The sequence below is a fragment of the Aspergillus pseudonomiae genome (genome assembly GCF_009193645.1).
Source record: "Aspergillus pseudonomiae strain CBS 119388 unplaced genomic scaffold BDV37scaffold_97, whole genome shotgun sequence".
In the NCBI taxonomy this organism is placed as follows: Eukaryota; Fungi; Ascomycota; class Eurotiomycetes; order Eurotiales; family Aspergillaceae; genus Aspergillus; species Aspergillus pseudonomiae.
This window is the reverse complement of record NW_022476089.1, coordinates 20,773-43,882: the sequence shown is the minus strand read 5'-3', so window position 1 is coordinate 43,882 and position 23,110 is coordinate 20,773. Positions and strand designations below refer to the sequence as shown.

At 47.5% G+C, this 23,110-nt stretch overlaps 9 protein-coding genes across 9 annotated transcripts; 5 read left to right on the top strand and 4 right to left on the bottom strand.

Moving 5' to 3' along the window:
- Positions 1-536: 536 nt before the first annotated feature.
- Positions 537-2,418, top strand: BDV37DRAFT_287615 (amidase; the record flags this gene model as incomplete). Its single annotated transcript, XM_032088138.1, has 5 exons — positions 537-790; positions 854-875; positions 940-1,212; positions 1,272-1,466; positions 1,528-2,418. 5 exons carry the CDS (start codon positions 537-539, stop codon positions 2,416-2,418), a joined length of 1,635 nt encoding a protein of 544 aa, XP_031936719.1.
- Positions 2,419-3,133: 715 nt separating this feature from the next.
- BDV37DRAFT_260476 (replication factor C subunit 4) lies at positions 3,134-4,661 on the bottom strand. The gene is made up of 5 exons (XM_032083243.1): positions 4,504-4,661; positions 4,220-4,440; positions 4,066-4,165; positions 3,579-4,001; positions 3,134-3,518 (listed from the first exon to the last, which is right to left on the bottom strand). The coding sequence occupies exons 1-5, from the start codon at positions 4,590-4,592 to the stop codon at positions 3,293-3,295; spliced, it is 1,059 nt and encodes a 352-aa protein (XP_031936718.1). The 5' UTR covers positions 4,593-4,661; the 3' UTR covers positions 3,134-3,292.
- A 283-nt stretch (positions 4,662-4,944) lies between these two features.
- Positions 4,945-5,971, top strand: BDV37DRAFT_231199 (uncharacterized protein). The gene is made up of 3 exons (XM_032080347.1): positions 4,945-5,624; positions 5,688-5,756; positions 5,826-5,971. The coding sequence occupies exons 1-3, from the start codon at positions 5,255-5,257 to the stop codon at positions 5,921-5,923; spliced, it is 537 nt and encodes a 178-aa protein (XP_031936717.1). The 5' UTR covers positions 4,945-5,254; the 3' UTR covers positions 5,924-5,971.
- BDV37DRAFT_231203 (protein GET4) lies at positions 5,916-7,485 on the bottom strand. Its single transcript, XM_032080348.1, has 4 exons — positions 7,257-7,485; positions 6,903-7,159; positions 6,664-6,816; positions 5,916-6,605 (listed from the first exon to the last, which is right to left on the bottom strand). Exons 1-4 carry the CDS (start codon positions 7,298-7,300, stop codon positions 6,019-6,021), a joined length of 1,041 nt encoding a protein of 346 aa, XP_031936716.1. The 5' UTR covers positions 7,301-7,485; the 3' UTR covers positions 5,916-6,018.
- A 309-nt stretch (positions 7,486-7,794) lies between these two features.
- Positions 7,795-10,113, top strand: BDV37DRAFT_260468 (DXO/RAI1 family decapping nuclease). The gene is made up of 9 exons (XM_032083242.1): positions 7,795-8,149; positions 8,202-8,444; positions 8,512-8,543; positions 8,597-8,624; positions 8,691-8,698; positions 8,752-8,855; positions 8,908-9,078; positions 9,129-9,428; positions 9,482-10,113. Exons 1-9 carry the CDS (start codon positions 8,075-8,077, stop codon positions 9,625-9,627), a joined length of 1,107 nt encoding a protein of 368 aa, XP_031936715.1. The 5' UTR covers positions 7,795-8,074; the 3' UTR covers positions 9,628-10,113.
- A 13-nt stretch (positions 10,114-10,126) lies between these two features.
- On the bottom strand, positions 10,127-11,802 carry BDV37DRAFT_260460 (tRNA dimethylallyltransferase). Its single transcript, XM_032083241.1, has 2 exons — positions 11,588-11,802; positions 10,127-11,527 (listed from the first exon to the last, which is right to left on the bottom strand). The coding sequence occupies exons 1-2, from the start codon at positions 11,684-11,686 to the stop codon at positions 10,145-10,147; spliced, it is 1,482 nt and encodes a 493-aa protein (XP_031936714.1). The 5' UTR covers positions 11,687-11,802; the 3' UTR covers positions 10,127-10,144.
- A 165-nt stretch (positions 11,803-11,967) lies between these two features.
- On the top strand, positions 11,968-13,146 carry BDV37DRAFT_231121 (putative ABC transporter). Its single transcript, XM_032080346.1, has 2 exons — positions 11,968-12,222; positions 12,286-13,146. The coding sequence occupies exons 1-2, from the start codon at positions 12,102-12,104 to the stop codon at positions 12,990-12,992; spliced, it is 828 nt and encodes a 275-aa protein (XP_031936713.1). The 5' UTR covers positions 11,968-12,101; the 3' UTR covers positions 12,993-13,146.
- A 154-nt stretch (positions 13,147-13,300) lies between these two features.
- On the bottom strand, positions 13,301-19,029 carry BDV37DRAFT_275285 (Elongator subunit ELP2; the record flags this gene model as incomplete). Its single annotated transcript, XM_032085374.1, has 13 exons — positions 13,301-15,604; positions 15,692-15,917; positions 15,989-16,053; positions 16,713-16,943; positions 16,997-17,173; positions 17,234-17,608; positions 17,676-17,795; positions 17,845-17,952; positions 18,016-18,096; positions 18,160-18,329; positions 18,409-18,506; positions 18,662-18,850; positions 19,016-19,029. The coding sequence occupies 13 exons, from the start codon at positions 19,027-19,029 to the stop codon at positions 13,301-13,303; spliced, it is 4,158 nt and encodes a 1,385-aa protein (XP_031936712.1).
- A 573-nt stretch (positions 19,030-19,602) lies between these two features.
- On the top strand, positions 19,603-21,600 carry tom40 (TOM complex pore protein TOM40). The gene is made up of 3 exons (XM_032083240.1): positions 19,603-20,164; positions 20,248-20,895; positions 20,965-21,600. Exons 1-3 carry the CDS (start codon positions 19,853-19,855, stop codon positions 21,070-21,072), a joined length of 1,068 nt encoding a protein of 355 aa, XP_031936711.1. The 5' UTR covers positions 19,603-19,852; the 3' UTR covers positions 21,073-21,600.
- The last annotated feature ends 1,510 nt before the right edge of the window (positions 21,601-23,110 follow it).

Genomic DNA, 23,110 nt, shown 5'->3' with positions numbered 1-23,110 from the left:
CTTATTTGAATATTATTATAAAATCCCCCCCTCTGGTGCACCACCGCTCCTTTAGTGGCCGTTCTCCCCTGTTCACGAGTGGGCCCTGCCCCCATCACGGTTGGCCGTAATTTCTACGGCGTAAATTCTTGCGAATAAGATATATATATATATGGCTGTGGATAGAGTCAGCCCGGTTGAATCACTACAATTACATCCGATAACAATGTATCCCAGGATTTATTCGCATTAACTATCTTTCCCTCGGCAATCATGCCGTTCCCCAAGTCGTCTCCACCCCAAAAAGGGCCCAACTAGTACTAAACAACGTACCCCAATCGCTAGTTATCAAAAGATGATTGGGGTCAGCACTGCACGGATAACCCCCCCCCAAAATGAGTAGCCTAACTCACTACTTGGCCGAAGCAATCTATAAATGCTGGAGTGGACGTGCCCTATGGGCCTATAGCCCCTAATTCAACTTGTGTATTTGATCCCGGACTGTTTGGCGACCTGTATTCCCAACATTCTATCTGCATTTAAAACTCCTGAGTAAAATGAACCACTTTCAAATATGGAAGCAAACTGCTTCTCGAAAGCAGCACTTACGGAACGAACTCCTGAAACCCTACATGGTCTTCGATGTGGATCAACGGCTACCTCAGGTCCACAATGTCCAGGAACGTTCCCGCATCCAAAGTGATCCAGAAGTTCAAGAAATCACTGATATCGACAATATCCCTGTTCTGGTCGACCAATTAAGAACAGGCAGATTTACTGCTGAGGCTGTTATCCTCGCTTACGTTAGAAGGTGACCGTTGCATGGCCAATGCTTGTTTGATGGATGAGTGTAGCTAATTTCTCACCTGTACAGGGCTGCAATAGCACAGCAATTGGTGGGTTATACCCATCGCAATGGAGCAGGTATACGAAAGTATCCACAATAACTAACAATATTAGACAAACTGTATTACAGAGGTGGTCTTTGAAGATGCTTTGGCCCAGGCTCGAGCATTGGATCGTGTTTTTCGGGAAACTGGGCATCTCAAAGGACCACTCCATGGTGTCCCTATCACTTTGAAGGACCAATTCAACATCAGAGGCGTCGATACTACCTTGGGATATGTCGGGCGTTCGTTTGCTCCTGCTACGGAAGATGCAGCTCTAGTGCAGATGCTGAGGGATATGGGAGCAATCATTCTAGCGAAGACCAATTTGCCTCAAAGTATTATGGTCTGCATGTTCGAATGGATTTTCATAGGTGTTCCGTTATGGGCTAACCTCAATCAAAGTGGGCTGAAACCGAAAATCCTCTTTGGGGTCTGACGGTTAACCCGCGTGATCCTAGGTTGACTCCAGGAGGCTCGACGGGGGGTGAAGCGGCTCTCTTAGCATTACATGGCTCCCTCCTGGGATTTGGAACAGATATCGGCGGCAGTATCCGGATTCCGCAAAGTATTGTGGGCTTATACGGTTTCAAACCCACGGTACATTTTAGCCCTGGAATGACTGTTCAAGACGAAAAGTACCGGGCTGACTACCAAACAGAGCAGCAGATTCCCGTATCTAGGGGTTCCTGTCTCCACTGAAGGACAAGAGCACGTCCCCTCTTCCATCGGTCCAATGGCTCGCGACTTAGCGTCTATCACTTATGTGAGTCGGTCTGTTGCCAACGCTAAGCCGTGGGAGTTGGACCCAAAGTGCACCCCCCTTCCGTGGAATGAGGATGCATTTCAGGAGATACAAAATCGGCCCATAGTTGTCGGTTTGATTCTAGATGATGGGGTGGTGACGATCCACCCCCCTATTGAAAGAGCCCTCCGCGAGTTGTCGGCAAAACTACAAGCAAAGGGCCATGAAATTGTCATCTGGGATGCTTCAGATCACTTTGAATATATTCAACTCATGGATCGGTATTATACTGTTGACGGTGGCGAGGATATCCGTCGCGACATTGCTGTCGCTGGAGAACCATTTGTTCCTCATGTTGAGGCACTAGTTAACCGAAGCCAGGCTATCTCCGTCTACGAGTATTGGCAGCTCAACAAACAGAAGGTCGCACTACAAAAAAAATACCTTGATAAGTGGAATGCGATTCGGTCTCCATCGGGGAAGCCAGTTGACATTCTCCTAGCTCCCACTACACCGCATCCAGCTGTTCCACACCGAAGACTGCGGTGGGTTGGATATACTAAGATCTGGAACTTGCTCGACTATCCAGCTGTCACCTTCCCTGTTGACGAAGTAAGAGTGGCTGTAGATAACGTGCAAAAGACATATCACCCGAGGAATGAGCTGGACGCATGGAACTGGGATCTTTATGACGTGAAGGCTATGGAAGGCCATCCCATCAACGTCCAAGTCATCGGAAAGAAACTGAATGAGGAAAAGGTGTTGGGGGCTGCAACCGTTATCGAGAGAATCTGGAGAGATCTCTAATTTTCATGGTTGGGGAAGCTGTCATTGTGCTCACGTTGATGTCGGACATTTGTCTTCAGGCAATTTTACTTAACACTCCGCGTCGGGCAATGCATGGTTTGTGGAGCTTGCTCCAGCTTGGAGTAATCCGAACGAGATTTGGAGTAAATGCCTACTTAAACGTTGGAGTATACATCTGAGAATGAGGGGTAAGTTATGATAAGCACACGTAGTAGTAGAGGGTTCCCCACTCTCAACAGGAAGTAGTACTTATACAACTAGAGCTATCGCGGAAAGGAGACATTTGAATTGATTGAATGATGATAAGCCGTATTCGATGTGCTGTGCTACCTTCACCTTCAGCTGTAGCTGCTACTCCATCTGAGGTAGAAACATGGGGGAAAAGCGTGCTCTGCTTGGTTACGGAGTCGCCGCCGTGGCCGGTTGGTTGGGACCATAGGAGGGAAATATACAGACAAGTACTAAGCTTTTATAGGATCAGTGACTCATCGTGAAGCATGAGAACGAATGAGTGGCCATGGAACAAATTTGCAAAGTCAAGACTAAACCGCCAGGGGGTGTGAAGATGCCAGCAGCTCCTAAGACAAACTGAGCATTCATGACCTCTAAGGTTGTCCAGTCGTGCGCCACTACCAGAATGCAGTCTAACCAAGACCCGTCGGGCTCGTCGTGAATTCATATCGTCTTTGAAAGAAACTCCAGTTTTCTGTTCAATTTCTATTCCAATCCCAGGTCTGCCCGAGGGCCAAATAGATCATTAACTTCTTATGAAATGGGGAACTACTAAATAAAACACTTGTGTGTAAATTAAACAATCTTTTGTTCAACGCCTCTAAACACCGCAAAATGCCCGGTTCCTTTCCCTCCAATCTGATCAAGTTCTTGAGGTTTCAAACAGCTGGGGTTTCATGTTGATCTTGCAAAGTTTCGCAATACAGCCGCTCAATTGCAGCAACGACTGCACACCGTCTAGAATGCGCATATGTGTAAAGCCTATCTCCCGGATGAACTCTAGTTTAGAGTGTTCTGATAATGTCGGGATCGTCTTTGTGACTCGGAACATTGTGCTAATGATGTCATGGGAAGAGTAACCCAAGTCCCTACAGAAGAAGTAAGTTTAGGCATGAAAAACTGTAGCATCACGCTTCATGTACACATACCATAGCTCGTTTAATGTTTCTAAGGCGGCATCTACTTTCCCTTCCCAGCAGGCCTTGATCATCGCTTGAACTTTGATAGGATGGGGACTGTCGACAACTCGAAAGACATTATCGCCGCTGACAAAGCCGAAGCCTGACCACGTACTTTGCAAGTTGTTAATGGCCTGACGCATGTCTCCTTCCGCGCTAAACACCAGGGCCGCAATTCCGTCTTCTGTGTGTTCCACCTTTTCGGCATCGCAGACCTGTTTTAGTCGTTTGACAACCTGCCCATCGGTCAATCGAGCATAGCGGAGAATGGCACATCGAGACTGGATGGGCTCTATGATTTTATTCGATTGGTTACATGCAAAGGCAAATCGTGTAGTAGAAGAGTAGATCTCCATGGTGCGCCGCAACGCCTGCTGAGCACCTGGCGTCATACTGAATCGCGATCAGTAAATAAGCTAAACAGGTATGCGTATGCGAGGGTTTCTTTAATGTGTACCTGTCTGCTTCATCGAGGATAATTATCTTATGACGACCCGGGGGCAGTGTGACTTTCTTTTGGGCAAATCCCTTAATTCGGTTCCGAACGACATCAATACCTGGGACTCCATCAGCCGTTGCCTGTCATAGTTCGTGGGCGATGCATTTCACACCTCTCTCATCACTGGCATTCAATTCCAACACGGCTTCCTTATACGCATCACCTAGTAATTGACGTGCTAGACATAGGATAGAAGTGGTCTTTCCGATACCAGGCATGCCTGAGATAATGACGTGTGGCATATTGCCATCCTTCGCGATAATCTTCAATCGTTCAATAGTTTCTGTGTTGCCGACAACATCATCAAGAAAGACTGGACGGTACTTTTCAACCCTATGAATGGTCCTATGTTAGAATTGGTCTTCCTATTGAGCGAAAACGATTGCAATCATGTACCACGGCAGCTCATAATCAGGGGGGGCCCCCGCTGTGACGGGCTTGAGGCCATCGCGAGCAGCATTTGATGAAGATTCGGCTTGAACCATTGTGCAGCCGTTGTGATATCCCCAGGGACTAGTTGCTATGTTTAAGTTGTCTCAGTAAGCAAAAGCTGGTTTGCTCGGGGGACGCGAAAGTCGCCCAAAGACGCGTCGAGATGCATTTTAGCCTAATTGGGATTAATCAGATCCCGTGCTCTCTTGGCATCGTACAGCTAAATTAAGTACTCAAGTACGACGAAGTCCCATATAATGACTACTAGTGGTAGGCATGACTACACAGATTTGAATGGAGACATGATATCTTCTGTACTACTCGGTCTTCTATCGTGACTGGCAACAATTCCAAGGCGCGAAGCAATGATAAAAACAGAAAGACACTGGCCAGTTGCCAAGTGCGGTTCTAAGCCCCACTTTTATCATTCAATTCCTACTTCCTCAACAGCTCGCTACAGCTGCAAGCTCAACTGATGTTTCACTCCTTTGTACCTTATATTTATGGCTCTTCCTAGATTTTATCCTAATAGTTTTAATTGTATCTCTACAAGGAGCCCATCATTATCTACTCACTTGCTGTATTCGCCTGAACTCCGAAGCAATAGCTTGTTCTTGTGCGAGAGAAAACAGGGGTTAAAAGGAAAAACGATAAAGGGCTCTATTCACCGCGTCTTTCGTACTTCGCCGATATACAGCTGAATATTAATTCCACGATGGGGACGACATCTGTCCGCCGCAATATTTTCCACCACCATCTCAGCAAACGCTCTGTACCGGCAGCTCTCCCCAATACCTCGATGCAAAGTGGTACAAACGGTGGGCTGACTAGTCTCTCCTCTCATGTTATGCCATCTGCGTCGTCTGAATCGACACAGTCGCTGGGCCCCAGCATAGCCGATGGCGAGGAGATCGTGGTGAAGGATAAAAATGGTGATTACAAGCTCGACATCCCCGTTCTTCCGCCGGCCGTTGGAGAGGATGGGGATGAGATGGAGGGCATGGAAGGTGGAGCTACTAGAGGATCTGGGCCTACGGGGGCTGAGTCCACAGCACAGACGGAAATCAGCGGACACGAAAAAGAGAGTAAGTTGACTTCGACTATCCGTCCATTATTGGCCGATAACATACTGATCGCCATTGATCTAGAAATCGAGGCAAGTCTGGTAGAGATGATGTACCGAAGTCGGAACAGGCAGATGAGCTCCGAACCAGCTGGTAAGTTTTACCCTTATGCTGCTCCACGCGGTTGGATCTGGTTCGATTACAGCTGATTGGTTTCCTTAGAGATTCTGAACCTCATCCATCAGAGCCTTCGGAACAAAGTTGCTTCCCTGGATGAAGACAACTGGATATACGAACCAGAACCCGACTCGCTATTTTAGTCGATGTCACTTACATGATGCATAAATACCTCCATGACAAAGCTGTGCAGACTATGTCCGATCTGTATACACCGCGGGTACTGCCTTCTATTAAACTAGTCGAGCTCCGGATTTGCCGGTGGCGCTTCGACTTTCTTGGATGAGCCTCGGCTTTGCGGCATCCTTCCACCTGTACTGCCCTGCCCCCCTCCGAACAGCATGCTACCCATCATATCCAGCAAAGGGTTTCCCTGTCTTGGGATCTTAATACTGAAATACTGCTCACCAATCTGAGCCAAGAAATCATCCCACATGCCGACCTCTTGGATTTGCGATGCATAATGAGATGTTAACTGTTTGAAAAGGTCCGCGCTGCCGCGTTGAATCGTGAGGAGAAGCATGCTGATGAAATTCAGCAAAGGCAATGCGGGAAAGACTCGCACATCAGTACTAGAGCTGCTGACATCCTGTGAAAGGGGGGAAGGAGTAGAAGACGAAAGTCGGGACGTGAAGATGAGGAATGCTTTATTAGCACTGCGCAGATTTCCGGTCAGGAGGTACGGGAAAACTGCGCGGGATGCGTAAATCGCTGCCGTGTGCGGTTCGTCATTTGTGTACCACTCATGCTCTAATTTTGCCAGGGTTTCAGCTGATTCTGAGGTTCCGAGGATCAGATGCTTTTCAGCGTCGTAGGGTTCGTGGTCTAAAGCCATTGGTTAAGGAAAACATGAACATATACTTCCCGGCGCATATTTACATACCTTCGGCATACACCGATCCAGCTGCATGATGTAAATCGGGGTCGCCTCTCTCTAGAGGCCCAAACCGTCCACTCCAGCCAATCATCTCCTGTATGAACCTTTTGCGAGTTGGTTCCTCGGATGGGAATTCATGAAGGAGCTCGATAAGGCGCTCTGCAATTAGGCAAAATCATCAACTTAGCCAAAGCCCAACTTTCATTGTAAAACTTATACAGAGAGGGATGTTTCTCGAGACTTACTCTTTCGAGCACGGCCTTCCGTATCATCATCACTTGCAGTAATCTCCCACCCCGCCTTCGTGTACACCTCGACGACAAGCATAATAGCCAAGTCCCCGCCACTGGCAGAAGCGCCTTGCTGAGACCCAGCCCTTAAAAGTGCAGTCGCACCCCCTGCCAGTAACTCCGCGGCCGCATCGTAATTCGCTTGTTTGATATACCGCGCAGCGATGACCCTCAGTTGCTGATGAGCCTCGTAGTAAGCACCGGAGGCTATCCTGTAACCGCCAAAATAATTAGCTCCTTGCTATGCAAAGCTACCGCCGAGATAAAATTGATATAAAGGCAAGTACGCGGGCTCCGTGATGTTCCTACTTTTCTCGTTGCCGAGCAATGGTTTTCTCGATACGTGAGGTCATCCTGCTTCGTGTTCAAGGCAGTGAAATGTTTTGGAAACAGCGAGATGAGCGGAAGTGAGGACAACAAGTAGAGAGCGATATTAAATTATGGTGGGGAAAGAAAACGTAACTCAGCAAGTGTAGGTGTCAGAAAACGGAGGTGAAGAAGAGGGGGGGAGTGAGAAGCGGACTCAAAAGAGTCCGGCAATACAGTAGCTACTGAGAGGTTGGTGGGACAAACTTCGGCTCTCAAATCCAGAACACCAGAGGGACGAATACAACTGAACTACTACAGTACAATTTTGCATGCTCATGTTTTCTTTGACATGGTCCGATTGAATTCAAAAAAGGTATGATAGCATGGAATAAACCTATGAACCATTGGCGATGCTCAATTCTGTTACTTTTCTTCAATATTCGTCATGGATACGGCGCTAACCCTATTCTGGGAGAATACTAATAATACCTAGTATTCTATCTAACTACATCACGCTCCCGGCTAGATACAAAGCACAGCTGGATACCCTTCTTTACCCAAACTGCCTTTAAAACTTCCCTACGGAGTACCCTAGTCGCATGTCCAGGTAGACGCTATAGTTATTCGCTTGGCCTACTATTGAATGTTGCGATCACTCTCATTTCTATTCTTATTTTTTTTTTATATTTTTGACTTTCACTAGCCCCCATTCTTCCTTTACTTATCTTAAGCCTTTCCTTTCCCTAGCTGCAACGTACTACTGATTATACGTTGTTGAATCACATCACTAGTATACTCAAAACGCATCCCGAAGCGCTATGAATCAAAGCACCTTTGACATACAGCCGATTGGCCGCTTCTATGGATCCAATGCTACAATTCGCCGTCCTAAGGTAGGTCGGCCGTTCCGTCCTGCATGGTTTCAATAATGTAAACATCACGCAGGAGATCACTTGCTTTTCATATGACGACCAGCACATCTTTCATTTAGGGGATTCATCCCTACGATACTACTATCCACCACGTCTTCCTGCAGACTTGAATTGCGGTTATGATACCTTCCAAAAGTTGGACGACTCAGCAGATGAGCATCTAGATGCTCTACTGGAAACGATCATGGCTTTAGAAAAGGAGACAGGGAAAAAATGTGAGGCCGACATCATCACGTGGAGGGGAATGATGACCAAAGTAAGCTACTTGACCAGGGGCTGGTACCCTAACTTCAACTCGTAAGTTGACAATGGCACTCGTCTAGATCCTGACGGCACCATTCGACAATTTGAATGGGTATGTACAATTACCGATCGCTACAACGTTGCTCTTCACTCAATCATATGTAGATTCGAAATGAATGCGACCCGGTTCCAAGTGAGTTCCATCCAGGGCCTATTTAGTCCTTTTCGTGGTATCCCGAAGCTAACCATTGTGCCTCAGGATACTATGTAAGCACATTAACATGGCCATACCGGTCATATACATTCTAAACGTTGTCTAGATTTATTGAAGAGAACAATCTCTACAAGAACCAGCAAAAACAGTTACAAAAGAATCAACGAATGCCCCCAGGGATGCCTTCTCAGGATATGATGGCCTATTGGGGTAGCGTATTATGCGCCTCCTTCATTCTAGTGTCAGTTGTTGATTGAATTAGGGTACAAATTCGAAACAATATCTCTTCTCAACCAGCCATGGGACCCGACTACACGTGAAGAGATTGAATCCCGAGATGAGCTGGCTGTGAACAACAACGCCCAATACTGTTCAGTTGTACGTACAGGAATAGGCAAGACGCGACTGATAATCGGGGGCGAGGTTGATGCCGGTATGGAGAGGACTAATTTTATCCGAGCGCACATGCTAATAACTGGACAGTCTGGGATTGCAAGCCTGCTCGAAAAGAAGACGGTATCCACTGGGTGGAACTCAAAACATCTGCAGAGATCAGGAATGATCGAGACATGTTGAAATATGAGCGGAAACTGTTAAAATTCTGGGCACAGTCATTCTTGCTTGGTGTTCCCAAAATCATTGTAGGTTTTCGTGATCAGCGTGGTATCGTCCATCGCTTAGAAGAGCTCGAGACTGCCAGCATACCAAATAAAGTCAAAAACGCTGGTAGGGGTACCTGGGACGGGAACATTTGCATCAATTTCACTAGTGCTTTTCTCGAATGTAGGAACTCCCAAGGCGTTTGATTCCCTGTATCGCATGCTAATGAGCTTTAGGGCTAAAATCTACTATTAATGAGGAAGGGATGTGGAGAATTCGAAAGCTTGAGAAGTCATCCATTATTGAAGTATTCAGACTCGAAGAGAGTGGAACGGGTGATATAATTTCGCCATCATTCTCAACCTGGCGGTCAAAGACATGAGGTCTGCCAGTTCTATGCCATGAATTTGTCTCCATATGCTCATTCGGGTTCGAGGATGCTGAACTATTACATGCGTCTAAAATCAAGCCCAGTCCATCCACCGGTCTTACTTAAGATTTAATAATCAAGGGGGAGACTGCGACTGATTCACCAGTTATGGTAGTCATGCACGCATTATGTGGAGCCGGTCAAGCACTTACAGGCAGACGTATGGCAACGTTTGGCATGGTATGGCCCAAATCGTCAATCACTATGGCGACAAGATTTACTACGCGAGCGCATTGGCACAAGGGAAGAGAATGAGAGAGCCCAGATCGTAAACGACTGGTCTAGAAAATTCGAGCTCAATAGGATTGGATCGCGTTCTTGATGCTCCTGAATTGCGTCATTCGAAATGTCGAAATAGTAAAGGTTACAATTTGTTCAACAAATCGGGGATGTTGTTACAGTTACTGTTGGTAGTCGACCAAACCCAGATAAATTTGCATCGATGAGTTCACTTTGATAGATTTCATATCTACTGAAATAGGTCCGAAAGAAAGTTCTGCTCTTCTAGTGATTCACTGCCTGTGTCACGAGAGATCCTTCCCGTATTGTCTTCCCGAGCCTGTAGAGATTTCTCCCGTTCCGCTCTTTTGGCCATAGCCTTGAGAACTCGTTTATGGCTATGTCCATTGAGATGGATGTTCCACTGCTCTTCATTTACCATTGTTTTGCGGCAAACGTCGCAGGTGAAACATTTCGCCGCGAAACCTGGGCCCTTTTGCGACTGAGATTCTTTTGCGCCCAGGATGGTTTTTGCTAACTCTGAGAGTGACTTTGGGTCCGGGGCAGATTCGTCTTTGAGTAAGGCCTGGGTTAAGAGCTCGGACGGCTCCGTGATGCAACTCCCCCAATTTTCCACGTTTGTGCTATCTAGAAGGTAAAGGCGATGCGCCATACCGGTCTCTGCAAGGGTGTTCCATAGCTTGTTTCGAATCCATTTGACTTGCGAGGCCGAATACTGACGGGTGGCAATCTTGATAGACTCGATACAAGATTCTTTCAGGGATTCCAATTCGTCACCGCTTAGGGATCTCTTGTGTAGGGCTTCAAAATAAGGCGCTAGTTCCTTAAACCCAATGGCCACCCAAACGCCCCGTGTCGGATCGATGCTACAGCCTTGTGTCCTCCTTTCTCGGATATAGTCTGACATCCTCTGTGCTTCAGACATCAGACCTTGCTCGATCATCACATCCACTCGTTTATCAAGTCGAGCAATAAGAGCCTCCCTCTCTGAATGAATCCAGAAAACCATCATCGGAAACCGTAACTGGCCCTCGCCCGCAGAAGGATCACCGTTGGCCAGAGCCGCCTGCTTCAGGCGTTTTTGATCTGCGTAAACTTCCGATGCAGGACGTCCCGTCTGAAAGTAGATCTCCAAGGAACGACGGATTTTTCGCGTGTCGTTTGGATGCCATCGATCAGCCATGACCGGGTCAACCTCTCTTAATTTCTGTAACACCACGTCTGTCGGGGCATCGAGAATTGGCCATTTTGTCGACGATTCCTCGGCCTCTCCGTCGGAGCGTGCACCTGATCCCTGAATCTCGTCCGATCCCTCCCCGACTAGCTGGTCTTTAAACAACACAGCTTGTGTATAGTAGTGAGTTCCGCCCACCAGGATCGGGAGCTTCCCTCTAGAGTGGATGTCCTTAATGATTCGAAGGCATTCACTCTTGAACAATCCTATGCGCCATGGTTCTTCATCCAACTCGATGCAGTTGATTAGATGATGTGGGATATTGTTCCGTTCATCCATTGGTATTTGATTTGTGATGATGGGGAGGCCGCGGTACATTTGCATCGCATCTCCGTTAATAATCTCACCGTTGAAACGAGTAGCCAGGTCCACTGCAAGCTATCTGCAGTCATTAGCAATCGAGATTCATAGATGATCATCAGCAATGCGATCACCCACCTTGGACTTGCCAGTACCCGTGGCACCGACTATGGCTATGAGGGGCTCCATGTTGGGCGGACGTCTAGCAAAGAAAGGGTACCGGAGAAAAGGGCGCATGAGAGGAGACAAAAAACCATTTTTGTCTCCGGCTAGTCCCCTTGCTCGACAAAATTACGGCAGCGATATCACGCCAACTGGGGATCGTAGAGACGTCTTTTACTGACAAAAAGAAAAAAAAAAAAACCATCAAGGTCGGAATGAGGGGAAAAGATTGGACTGGCGGATACCTCGAGGAGGGCGTTAACCTTATCGGGCAAAGCGGAGCCGTCAGGCAGGTTTAATCTGATCTCATCATTTTACGGAGTAGTAATCATATTATCAAAATAAAGTACTCCGTAGAAGTAGTAGTGACCCAACGTCGTCTTTCAGCCCCTCCGATCCCCTTGCTTAGATTTCGTTGCTGGGAACGAGCCACAGATTCCTCATTGCTCTCTCTCTCTCTCTCTCTCTCGTTCTCTTTCACTCCGCCGCCATGGCCAACATACCGTCAATCCGGGTTAAAAATCTGTCATATCAATTTCAGGATGGTTCATCCGGCCTGGCAGGTGTAAGCCTCGACTTACCAGCCGGAAGTCGAACTGTACTCATCGGAGGTAAGCGCATTGTTTCGGCCCGCCATTGATTATGGTTTCTCCAATGGCTAACGTCAACGGTAGCCAATGGAGCGGGAAAAACCACCCTTCTACGGTTGCTCGCGGGCAAGCGTCTCGCTCCCGACGACACAATCACCGTCGGCGGCAAGGACCCCTTCAAGGAGGGTCTGGAAGGTGTGACTTATCTAGGCGTCGAGTGGGTTCTTAACAATATTGTCCGGACGGACATCGACGTTCCTACACTACTGGCTTCTGTGGGCGGGAATGCCTATCCCGAGCGGAGGGACGAGCTTGTAGATATTCTCGATATTGACTTGCGGTGGCGCATGCATGCTGTGTCTGATGGAGAGCGGCGCCGCGTCCAGTTGGCCATGGGTCTGCTCCGACCCTGGCAAGTCCTACTCCTCGATGAAATCACCGTTGACCTGGACCTGCTATCCCGCCATAATTTCCTCTCTTTTCTAAAGCGCGAGACCGAAACTAGACCTTGCACCATAGTGTATGCGACACACATCTTGGACAATTTGTCTCAATGGCCAACACATTTGGTGCACATGAATCTTGGTAATGTCAAGCAGTGGGGCCCAATTGAAAAGTTCCAGAAAGAAGTGCCTGAAACATCCGAAAATAGCCAGCTTGGAGAGCTCGTTCTAAAGTGGCTCAAGGAAGATCTCAAGGCCAGAGGTCCTAGAAATGGGCGGCATGGCCAAGCCAAGACCTACGAGTCGTTTGATGGGATGGGGGGATATGGCCTTGAAAAAAGGAATTGAACCAATGACTCTAATCCTATCAGTCTCGTTCTGGCTTAGACCCTCTCCCTATTCATCTCCTTTTCGCCCTTTGCTGTTTTCTTTCTTCTCAGTTTATCTGTTTACTTATTTATCATTATTTATTTTTGCGGCTCATTCAAAAATATTTACTTTTACCATGGCGTGGCATGCATGGAAAGGGCTTCACTGCATTGAAATATGAGGATCAACTCCAGCGGATACCTTCAACATTCGATAATTCCTTCAACAAGAATAGATGTCACCAATAATCTTTGCGTTGCATGTATATATATGAATCATGTTACATCTCATGAAACCATGCTGGAAATAGAATATATACGCGTTGAGGTATCTTCACTTGCAACGGCAAGCTTGAGACTATATTCGTCTTGGCTGGTATCATATTTCGCGGAAGGTCGCCATGCGAGCTGTGTGATCGCCTTGGATGGGGATATCAGCCTGTCGATATTGCCCAGATGGGTTGCCTCCAGGCTGTCAACTGCGATTCTGTATAACGACAATTCGCCGCTATCCTCGCCTGTCGCGAGGAAGAGTGAATTCGCCTGCACCTTCGGGAAGAACGATATTGCAGTAACGGAGCTCTTCAGTGTGACTGTTGTTTTGCATACAAAGGACCCTTTGCTAATTTGCCAGATTTTCACTAACTTATCGCGACCAGCTGTGGCGAAGGTGTGGATATCCGGTACAGGGGCCCAAGCGGCGTCCAAGATCATTCTTGAATGGCCCTTAGGGTGAGATTCTATGAGTGAGAACGCAGATCGGTCTTGTTCACTGCGGCTGTAAACTGCCCACTGCCGGTCTCGCCCAACACTCAGAAGGTACTGGTCATCGCGAGAAAATGAAAGACTTGTAATAGTCAAAGAATGGGCTGCAAGGGAAGGCCGTATTTCATGCCAGTCCGATGTATCATAGAGACGAACCACTGCATGATCTATTGAGCTCGCCTTACAGGCCGTAGCAATGAGCGTGCAGTCATGGCTGACGGCCACAGCCGAAATTTCATAGCCATGACCGTAGAGTTTTTCGTGCTCTGGCCATAATGTGTAACGCGCTAGCTGATCTTCTAAGGGTGGCTGATTCGAATCCGAGAGTATTGTCTGATTTGCCTGGGCTTGGCCAATATTGGTGGCATTTCCCTCCTCCCCTTCTCCCTCGCCCATTGGAGCTTCTCCCATCGATTGGTTTGAGAGACCCAAAACTGGGATCTGAGCCGTATCTGGCAGTTCTCCCTCTGCTAATTGCTTGAATGCAGAAAGTTTCTCTAGTAACTTAGCAATCGGTTTGGGCTCGTTGAACACCCGCAAAAGCTTCTCATCTGCGCCGGAAACGAAGCGCGCAGGTCCCAATGTATCGACACAGTTCAGATCATAACCGTGAATCTGTGGCCTTGAGAACTCATGCCACGACTGTTTTCCATCTCGTAGCCACTGTGCATGAAGCCGAGTCGTCTGGTCTGCACTGGTAGACAATAAATAGCCCCCAGACGGTTCCCACCGTACACCATTAACCGAGCGCACATGTCCCGATATGCCCAGTGTCTGCACCCAGACGTCCGCATCTGCATCATAGCTCCATGCCCTCCAGCTGCCTGTTCGCCCAAGGCTTACTACTTGGTTACCGTCCGGTGACCAGAGGCCAATCCAGAACCCACCAGTGCTACCTGTAGCTGTAGTAGACCCTTTTTGAACACTAATTTCCCCCATTCTTTCAGCCGAAACCCAAACTCCCGAGACGGTATCTTGTTCCCAGATGGTCAACGTATTATCCGCAGAAGCAGAGAGAAGCTGTTGACGTTCGGGGTTGGGGTTCCATGTAGTCGTGTAAATCCAGTCCTCATTTCCGAACAGAAGAGCTTCAAAGGTAACAGAGTACTTCGACCCCGCTGCATTAAATTGATGAGCTTTGTTTGATAATGTCGGTTCGAGTTCGCCTAGCACGGGATCCTCGTCTCCTGCCGGCGCTGCAAGGGTAACCTCCCCGCGTTGAATTCGCCAGAGACGAATATACTTGTCCTGACTAGCAGATGCGAGCAGGATGTCTCCTGTTTTGCTCTGCTTATCCCGCGTGAACGACAGAGAGCGCACCCAAGCCTCGTGACCAGATAGCACAGCAGCAAGCCTGAAACTAGTATCACCGAGGAGGTCTTCAAGGATGTAAATATGTACGATATTTGTAGTACCTGCGACTGCCAATATCATGGGTCCATCTGCCTGGAGCGACTTGAGTGCCAATGCCAGAGGGAAAAAGCGTGGTTTCATAACTATGGTTGTGAGTAGCTCGCTCTTAGCTCCTTCGTCCTGGAACGTTATCCTCCAAATTTTAACACTTCCATCTGCCGCCCCCGATGCAACGAGACCCGCTCCATTACAGACAGCGATTGTGTTTATCGAGCTTGTATGACCTTCTAGAGTTTGCGCATGCTTGAATTGGAGACGGGTACCTGTTACAGCTTGCCATATCCGGACTGTGTGATCGGCAGAGGCAGTGACAAGGAATTTTGTGCTCGTAGTGGGACATGTACAAAATTTAACAGCATTGACCTTGTCGGTATGACCGACAAGAAGAGAGTAGACCCCACACTGAAACTTATCCTGCGCGCGAAGTTAGATGTTTAGCCAACATCCTTGATAAAAGCAGCAGGTACCAAACACAAGCATTATCTACGCAATTATCCGTACCTTAGGGTCCCACAAAGCCACATTGTTGTCTGCACCAAAGGCAAGCACCCCGGACTGAACATCCCAGTCGGCGGCGGCGGGATGCCTATTTCCGCCGACGCTGATATAATCGCTTGTGATGGATACCATGGGCTTGAACTTTTGGGGTGTAATGCCTATAGAGTATATTTTCGGCGTATTTCGTGGCGTGGAGACAGAGATATAAAAGGAAGGGTTGTCGCAAATGCTGGAGGACATCACAGAATGACTTTTGTGCTGCGAACCCTTTGACGCTTATCGATAAGGACGACGGCTCACAACACTGGAAAACCCCTGTTCCTTCCCACCACAGCTGAGCCTTCACGTCCAGTACATACTGTACACTCCAACAGGGCTAAAGTCAAGCATCCCAGCATAATATTTCAACATGGCCACCGACACAGAGATTAGTCTTGAGAGCGCGAGAGTGGAGGCTCCTGGTTCCTTCTCTGTCACCGTTGAGTTCACGTTCATTCCCCCCCCCCTCTCGGTCCCCGGCTATTTATTACCTTCGTGGATTGAGTTACTAACTTCCTGATATCATATAGTGGTGGCCTTGAAATGCTTTTCGCCAATGAGCGCAAGCATGGTGTCACATTACCTGCACAGCTGAGTGACGGTGGCCGGCCGAGAATAAGCTTCCTCCTCGAATACCTTGTCGAAAATGTGATGAAGGACGAAAGAAAGGAATTGTTCATATTGGAGGGCAATGTGTACGTTTTCCATGGAGTCACACTAGGGAACTGCGCTAATGGTATATACTAGGCGTCCTGGTATCCTTGTCCTCATCAACGATGCAGACTGGGAACTGGAGGGCGAAGAAAACTATGAGCTCCAACCTGGCGACAACATTGTCTTCGTTTCTACGCTACATGGAGGATAACTGTTCTTATAATCTATGTTCTCAATCACCACCATTGATGCCACAAGATGACAGGATCAGGGTAGTGACTATGTTCGCTGCTCTTCAAAACCCGGCTGTACTAGCATAGGATTAAACGACATCCTCAACATGCTGCTGGGATATTCTCTCAGGCTCCCGAGGGGTCCGAAGTCCGCTTTGTGGCGTCGAAAACCCTTCTTGTGGACTACTTAATCCTCCAACCAAAGGGGTTGTGACCCCACTGGGGGGCACGGGTATTTTGATGTCTTGGGGTGAGCCAGGGATGATTTCCTTGGGGAGGTCCGGAATATGGATCCTGCGAGCCTCATTTTGGTAGCTCTCCGGGATGATCTGAGGAAAGTAGTCAGTAACATGTTCAATAGTTCGACTCGTTGCAATCATACCTCAATTATCTCGTCTCGGGGGAACTCTAGGAATGGAATATCCGCCGCATTGCATGCCATAAGATAGCCGTATAGAACCCTTAGGACACTTTCATGTGCAATAATGAGGAGGTCATTCTGCTCACGTTCAAGCTCCAATATTATAGGCTCAAGGCGCACAGCAAGGTCGTGATACGACTGTTATAGTGCAACTCGGTCAGCAGCCATCATCATATCAACGAGAAAAAGAGTACCTACCTCTGCCCGAGGGTACCTATGGTGATAAGGGTCCAATTCATGCTTTGCCACCTCGTCTGGATATTCCTCGCGAATCTTTTTTTCTGACATCTTTTCGCAAACACCTGGGTTCAACTGGCTCAGTTGTGATCTCTGTCGGACTTTGTATCCTGTCTCGTGAAGATACTTTGCAGTTTCGATTGTCCTACGCCTGGTGGAAGTCCAAACTGTCAAAGGTTTCAACTCATAGTCTGTCTCTCCTTGGTCGATTGTTGCTTGCTTCTCAGACTCTCTGTGCCTCAATAGACATTCAGTCATTTTCTTAGCATAGTCCTCTCCTTGTTCTGACAAGGAAGCATCGGCTTTGTAAGAGTCCGCTTCCAGGGAAACACCGGCCTGATGATATATTTGTCAGACACCGAACAAGATATGAATGATGCAAGACTGCAAAGTATCCACCCACCCGTGCGAAATATGTATGTCTAGATTTTATGTGAAGGTTGAGAAGATAAAAAACGATCCGATGGGAAAGATAACCAAAACTTCGATTGTTAACAATCAGCCTTTCGCCAGCATTGATCATCTGTTTCAGGTTAGTATACAACTCAAGGCTAACCACGAAGCGCTATCACCTTGATATAATTCAGATCTTTTTCCTCCATCGTCTGGAATTGAGGGATCCGAGCGTTTATACGGGTCAAATAGTGCTTCACTGCCTCCTCCGAGGTCCAGCCTACATACTACTAAATATCAATCGTTGGGTTCAAAGCATCGACTGCCGCTGGGAAGGAGCTGGTACTCACGTCAGGTGAAGATATTTTTACACGAAGGACATTCTCTTCGATAATGCGCTCATCATCGCACCAGGACTCAATAAAGAGGGTCTTATCCGCGGAAACTCGTAAGCGCTGTACATGCATGGTCACAAGGGATGAGCATTTGCATACCTCAATATCATGCTTAGCGAACTCCTTCGCAAGCGATCGTCGTCCCGAAGCTAAGGGGTTCACAGCATCATATATTGCTATCTGGCCATTTTCATCGTTCAGAAATTGATATATGTCTTCCCGGCACCGTTTTACAATTTTTTGTCTCAAAAGTACGGAGGAAGCAGATGCTAATTAAGAATGACGTAAGTTAACATGAGTCGCCCAGCTACTGAGTAGTACAAACGGCTCAGTGGGTAGTTCACTAACCGTTAACAAAGAAGTAATCATCAGGGATATCCTGACCAACTGGGATAGTAGCACGCCTGTAGTCTCCAAGGTGGAAGATCCTGGTCTTAACGCCCAACCTGCGACGCAATCAGCTCAAACAGAAGAAGTCGACGATAATAACACAACGCACCACCGAAGATAGCGCGCCAGAGCTACCGATATATGTCTAAGATTGGCGCGATAGGTCAGTAATGGCGCTAGTATAAATACGGCGGGTTTTTGGTAAACGAACGTCTTGCCCCTCGCTGGTAAGCCCACAGTAATAATGACAATCCGGCCCGAGTGGAAAAGTCGGCCAGACTCTGTACTATACAACTGAGCCGGTGCTAAATCGGCCTTTTCGGGCAGATCATGAATTGCATCAACAAATGTTGACGACTTTCGCCGGAATCGCGGGGAGTTAGCAACAATATCCGCAGTTCTAGCCTGATGTCAATGTGAATGAACTCATATTACAATAAACCCGTGTATCAGTTTCTGATCTTGAGGAGCAATTCCCCGAGTAGTAGTCACTTCCGTGATACTATCAAGAGCAACTGTGCACAGAAGGAATAGGCGATTGGAAGGGCTTCAGAACATAGCTTACAATAGGGTGTCCATAGTACAGAGGGGATTAATGGGTCCGAGGTCCAGTGAGGTAGCAGGCAACCGCAATATAAAACGGTGGTTTAGAAGAGTGTAAATGATCGAAATTCGAAAACACGTAAGAAGGAGATAAAAGAGGAGCGAGAAAGACTCAAGGAGCTAAAGTAATGGGGTTATGCGTGAGAAAGTGTTGGACGAGTACGTTGGTCCAAGCAGTGAACCTTGTGATTTTCGGCGACGGAGGTATGTACTGTACCCGATTCAACACCGAACTAAGTCAGTTTTGACCGCCGAGCACAATTAGATAGGAGTGGTCGATACTTCTCAGATCTTTCCTGAAGCTCTAGGCATTAGCTACACGAGGGTCAAAACGAAACATTTAGAATCTAGAGCTCTACTTGGACGATTGGAGCTTCTACTAGTATACCTATCTATTGCGACTTGCTCATCCCAAGCTTCTATCCCGAGAAGGCCCGAAAGAGGCTAGTGCATTTCGGCTGTCCGGAGATACCAAAGGTGCAACCGGGCGGAAAAGCAAAAGTGACTTTTTTCAGTTCCAAAAGCGACGGAATCATCAATACCTAGTCAGTCAAACCTGCCCTGACATCTTTCTTCCTCAAATCCTTACTCGACCAGAGCAGGCCAGACATAGCCCGCCCTATAGCGGTCGATTTGCAACTGTTGCAGTTGCTTTTATATACTTGAATTTCAAGTAAAGGGCTGGTCTCAAATCCTTCCTTGTTTTCATCAACCATTTTCTCAGGCCCGCGCGACGACCACTCGTGTCCATCATTGCTTTTCTCTCTGAACGGCCATTAATCCTTTCCAATTAGTCACAATGGCCGAATACCTAGCTTCTCCTTCCTATCTCACGGATAATTCCGTCGCTGCTGTCATAAAGGATGCATACACTTCTTTCTCGGAGCGAAGGGCGGCTCTCGGTCTGCCAAATCCCGGAACTGTGGATAACATCGCTAGGGAAGTGCAAAAGGAGGTCTTGCTGTCCAATTTTATGTTCTCGGGTCTCCGTGCAGACCTAACGAAGGTCTTTGGCATGTCTCCTCTGTTTCGTGTGTCGCATGCATTCTCCATGGGCTCGTCGGGGAACCTGCCTCCCTATGCCTTCTCGGCCATGTATGGAAGTCCAAAGGTAGGCTATACTGTCACTCTGCATTCCCCTTCTCCGTGCCTATACTCTTTACTATGGATGCTGAGTGTATGATCTGGATAAAGGTTTTCATGCAAGGTAACTTCGGAAGCGACGGCGCACTCGCCGCTGTCGGCAACTATCGTTGGAGCCCAAAGCTGGTCACCAAGACCAACACCCAGATCATGGCTGGCGCCAGCCAGGGTCTTATGCAGATCGATAATGACTACACTGGCGATGACTTCTCAGCCTCGATCAAGGCCTTCAACCCATCCTTCTTGGATGGGGGTCTTACTGGCATCTTTGTCGGAAGCTATCTCCAGTCCGTTACCCCCAGCCTGGCTCTTGGATTCGAGGCTATCTGGCAGCGCCAGGCTATGAACACTCGCCCAGAAACTGCGATATCCTATAGCGCCCGGTACAAGGCCAATGACTGGATCGCCAGTGCCCAGCTCCAGGCTCAAGGAGTCTTCACAGCATCTTACTGGAAGAAACTCTCTGAGCGTGTTGAGGCCGGTGTTGATATGAACTTGCAGTTTGCGCCCAACGCAGCCGCAGCTATGATGGGCGGTCCCAGCAGAGATGGCACTACTGCCATCGGTGCCAAGTACGACTTCCGAGCATCCACTTTCCGAGCTCAGGTCGACAGCGCCGGAAAGGTTAGCTGCCTGCTTGAGAAGCGGATAGCAATGCCCATCTCTCTTACGTTCGCCGGTGAGATTGATCAGGCTAAGGTGAGTTGCCTTTCTTTACAACACTCGACTGCCTGCCGGAGTTCAATATCTAATATGTTTTATTTTTAGCAATCGGCTAAGCTCGGTCTTGCTGTGTCCCTTGAGATCGCTGGCGAGGAACTGATGGAGCAGCAAGAGAAGATTGAAGCCCAGGGCATGGTTCCTCCACCTTTCTAGGCTCTTTCCATACATAGTTGGATTAATACAGCCCACCTGATGGTGGAAGAATGGAATTTTTGCTCCACGTCTTCCATCCAACTGGTTTTCTTTTCGTCGTTTGTTTTAATAGCTCTTCACTCCCCCTGTGTCTTGCTCGGAAGATGGTGTGTCACCTCCTAAGGAGTTTATCCCCTCGGATGCGGTGGGTTATTTCGAGACGCAGTCGTTTGGCGCCACGGAACCACATTTTGTATAGAATCACTTTCTATTTACTTGAAATCTTTTTTTAACCTTTCACTTTTGTACTTTCCTCCGATGGATCCGGCTATGACTGTCAACCCACATCATGTTTTACTACTACCCTGTTTCTTCCCACAGGCTATTGACTAACCACCAGGACTGCGACGCATATATGAGAACACTTGCGGGATGCTGTTGTTTATGCATAATAGATGGGCAATGTAAAATCAGTTTATTCCTTATAAAATATCGCTGCGATAATAATGTGGCATCGCGTTCTCCGGGTCTGAGGAATCAGGTGCTCACAGTGGGACAAGAAGGGGTTTTAAAGTAATCTGCTACATAGTGGTAGATACCTGTAGAAACCACGTCATGGTGAAGTCCAGTATCTACGGAGTCGCTGATTTGTACAGCACGTTCGGCGATTAATTTTGTATCCAGTGTCTTGCTGTCCCCGATGCAATGTAGCAATATACTCAATGTACTACTAGTAGTACTAAGGCAGGGTCCAAGCCCAACTATCGACTCTACTACTTTAGGTTCATGCTTCTAGATAGTATCTCGTACCCCCCTAGTAGTAGTAATAGTCGTAGTAGTAGTGGCCCAGGAGATAAAAGTCAGTACCTACTACCTATGAATACCCATTGGCCTACCCGCACGGAGAATCTACCGCTCGTGGGCAATACCAGGACGCGATGGTTTTGTAACTACTAGGTGGATACCTCAGTGAGCACTTCGCAGATCCAGAACCTCTACGGAGTACGTTGAAGGTAATCGTCCTCTGGTTACTAGGTAGTAGTACATTTTCTAGGTGGTAATAGAGCCCGCTGGTTGTTCCCCATATGCTTTCTAACCACTGACAACACTGAACGAACAATTCGAGCCCCCAGAGTCCAGGAGACCGAGAAATTGGAGAAGTAGAACCCAAAACCTAGGAGGTAAGTTTTAGGAGAGCGCAACTTACGGAGTACAGGGTGAACCGTGCACAGAATACAGTACTCAGGATACAGTACTAAATGTTCGTTTTAAGACCCACAATAGAGTTATGCCGGCGATTTCGGCTATGACAGCGACTGGTTAGTACGACCATTAAAACCCTAATTACACACTTGGCATGTCCAGGCTCACAAACAGAAATTATGATTTGCTACAGCGTTTATTACAATATGTTCTTATGACATCCAGCGAGAAATTCGCGCTGGGCTTTTCTAGAGGGTGGCAATTTTCGGGTTGGAAAACGGAAAGCGGGGGGATGAGGTCTCTACTCCGTACGTAGGAGTTAATACTGTGTAGTCGATGTTGTCTTTGGTGGTACATACATATGTCGTTGGTTCGGTTGATCCACTATGACATCAGGTCTTGAGACTGGAGTAAATACCCACCCGGTACATATTTTGTTTCTTCGAAGTAATAAGCTAGTCCAACGGTTTTCTTTTCGTATTACAGAGAATAGAATTGAGCTATCTTCTTATATCAATGATATTTCCAACAATCACCTTCTTGATTAGTTATCCCGATTGAGAGCAACATAGCAACAGTCACCTAATAACTCTGCAGGAAAAGATAGTTGATACTTCGTACTTATTGTAACCTGATGCACTTTTGATCAGCATTTACTTAGACATGTAGAGATATATATAAGCGTATCTGCTTCTAGTCTTGAGCCCATATTATATCGAGCCGACAAAAGGATAGAAAGAGATATATGCTCTCTTATATGTCCTAGATATGCGCATAACCGCCATATTATTCATCTGGAGGCATATAACCATGTATCCTACTCCTATCATACACAGTGCATTCATTCCATGGCATT

Excerpts from the sequence above, each read along its gene's own strand:
- BDV37DRAFT_231203 (XM_032080348.1), bottom strand. The coding sequence starts at position 7,300 with ATGACCTCACGTATCGAGAAAACCATTGCTCGGCAACGAGAAAA. Across the intron at positions 7,160-7,256 it reads ATTGCTCGGCAACGAGAAAA|GATAGCCTCCGGTGCTTACT; the intron begins GTAGGAACATCA and ends TGGCGGTTACAG. Across the intron at positions 6,606-6,663 it reads TGGATCGGTGTATGCCGAAG|ACCACGAACCCTACGACGCT; the intron begins GTATGTAAATAT and ends CAATGGCTTTAG.
- BDV37DRAFT_260468 (XM_032083242.1), top strand. The coding sequence starts at position 8,075 with ATGAATCAAAGCACCTTTGACATACAGCCGATTGGCCGCTTCTATGGA. Across the intron at positions 8,544-8,596 it reads CCATTCGACAATTTGAATGG|ATTCGAAATGAATGCGACCC; the intron begins GTATGTACAATT and ends AATCATATGTAG. Across the intron at positions 8,856-8,907 it reads GGATATGATGGCCTATTGGG|GGTACAAATTCGAAACAATA; the intron begins GTAGCGTATTAT and ends TGATTGAATTAG.
- BDV37DRAFT_231121 (XM_032080346.1), top strand. The coding sequence starts at position 12,102 with ATGGCCAACATACCGTCAATCCGGGTTAAAAATCTGTCATATCAATTT. Across the intron at positions 12,223-12,285 it reads TCGAACTGTACTCATCGGAG|CCAATGGAGCGGGAAAAACC; the intron begins GTAAGCGCATTG and ends CGTCAACGGTAG.
- BDV37DRAFT_260476 (XM_032083243.1), bottom strand. The coding sequence starts at position 4,592 with ATGGTTCAAGCCGAATCTTCATCAAATGCTGCTCGCGATGGCCTCAAG. Across the intron at positions 4,166-4,219 it reads GAATGCCAGTGATGAGAGAG|GTATTGATGTCGTTCGGAAC; the intron begins GTGTGAAATGCA and ends ATGGAGTCCCAG. Across the intron at positions 3,519-3,578 it reads GAAACATTAAACGAGCTATG|GGACTTGGGTTACTCTTCCC; the intron begins GTATGTGTACAT and ends CTTCTTCTGTAG.
- tom40 (XM_032083240.1), top strand. The coding sequence starts at position 19,853 with ATGGCCGAATACCTAGCTTCTCCTTCCTATCTCACGGATAATTCCGTC. Across the intron at positions 20,165-20,247 it reads CCATGTATGGAAGTCCAAAG|GTTTTCATGCAAGGTAACTT; the intron begins GTAGGCTATACT and ends ATCTGGATAAAG. Across the intron at positions 20,896-20,964 it reads GTGAGATTGATCAGGCTAAG|CAATCGGCTAAGCTCGGTCT; the intron begins GTGAGTTGCCTT and ends TTTTATTTTTAG.
- BDV37DRAFT_231199 (XM_032080347.1), top strand. The coding sequence starts at position 5,255 with ATGGGGACGACATCTGTCCGCCGCAATATTTTCCACCACCATCTCAGC. Across the intron at positions 5,625-5,687 it reads CAGCGGACACGAAAAAGAGA|AAATCGAGGCAAGTCTGGTA; the intron begins GTAAGTTGACTT and ends CCATTGATCTAG. Across the intron at positions 5,757-5,825 it reads GATGAGCTCCGAACCAGCTG|AGATTCTGAACCTCATCCAT; the intron begins GTAAGTTTTACC and ends TGGTTTCCTTAG.
- BDV37DRAFT_260460 (XM_032083241.1), bottom strand. The coding sequence starts at position 11,686 with ATGCGCCCTTTTCTCCGGTACCCTTTCTTTGCTAGACGTCCGCCCAAC. Across the intron at positions 11,528-11,587 it reads CGGGTACTGGCAAGTCCAAG|CTTGCAGTGGACCTGGCTAC; the intron begins GTGGGTGATCGC and ends GACTGCAGATAG.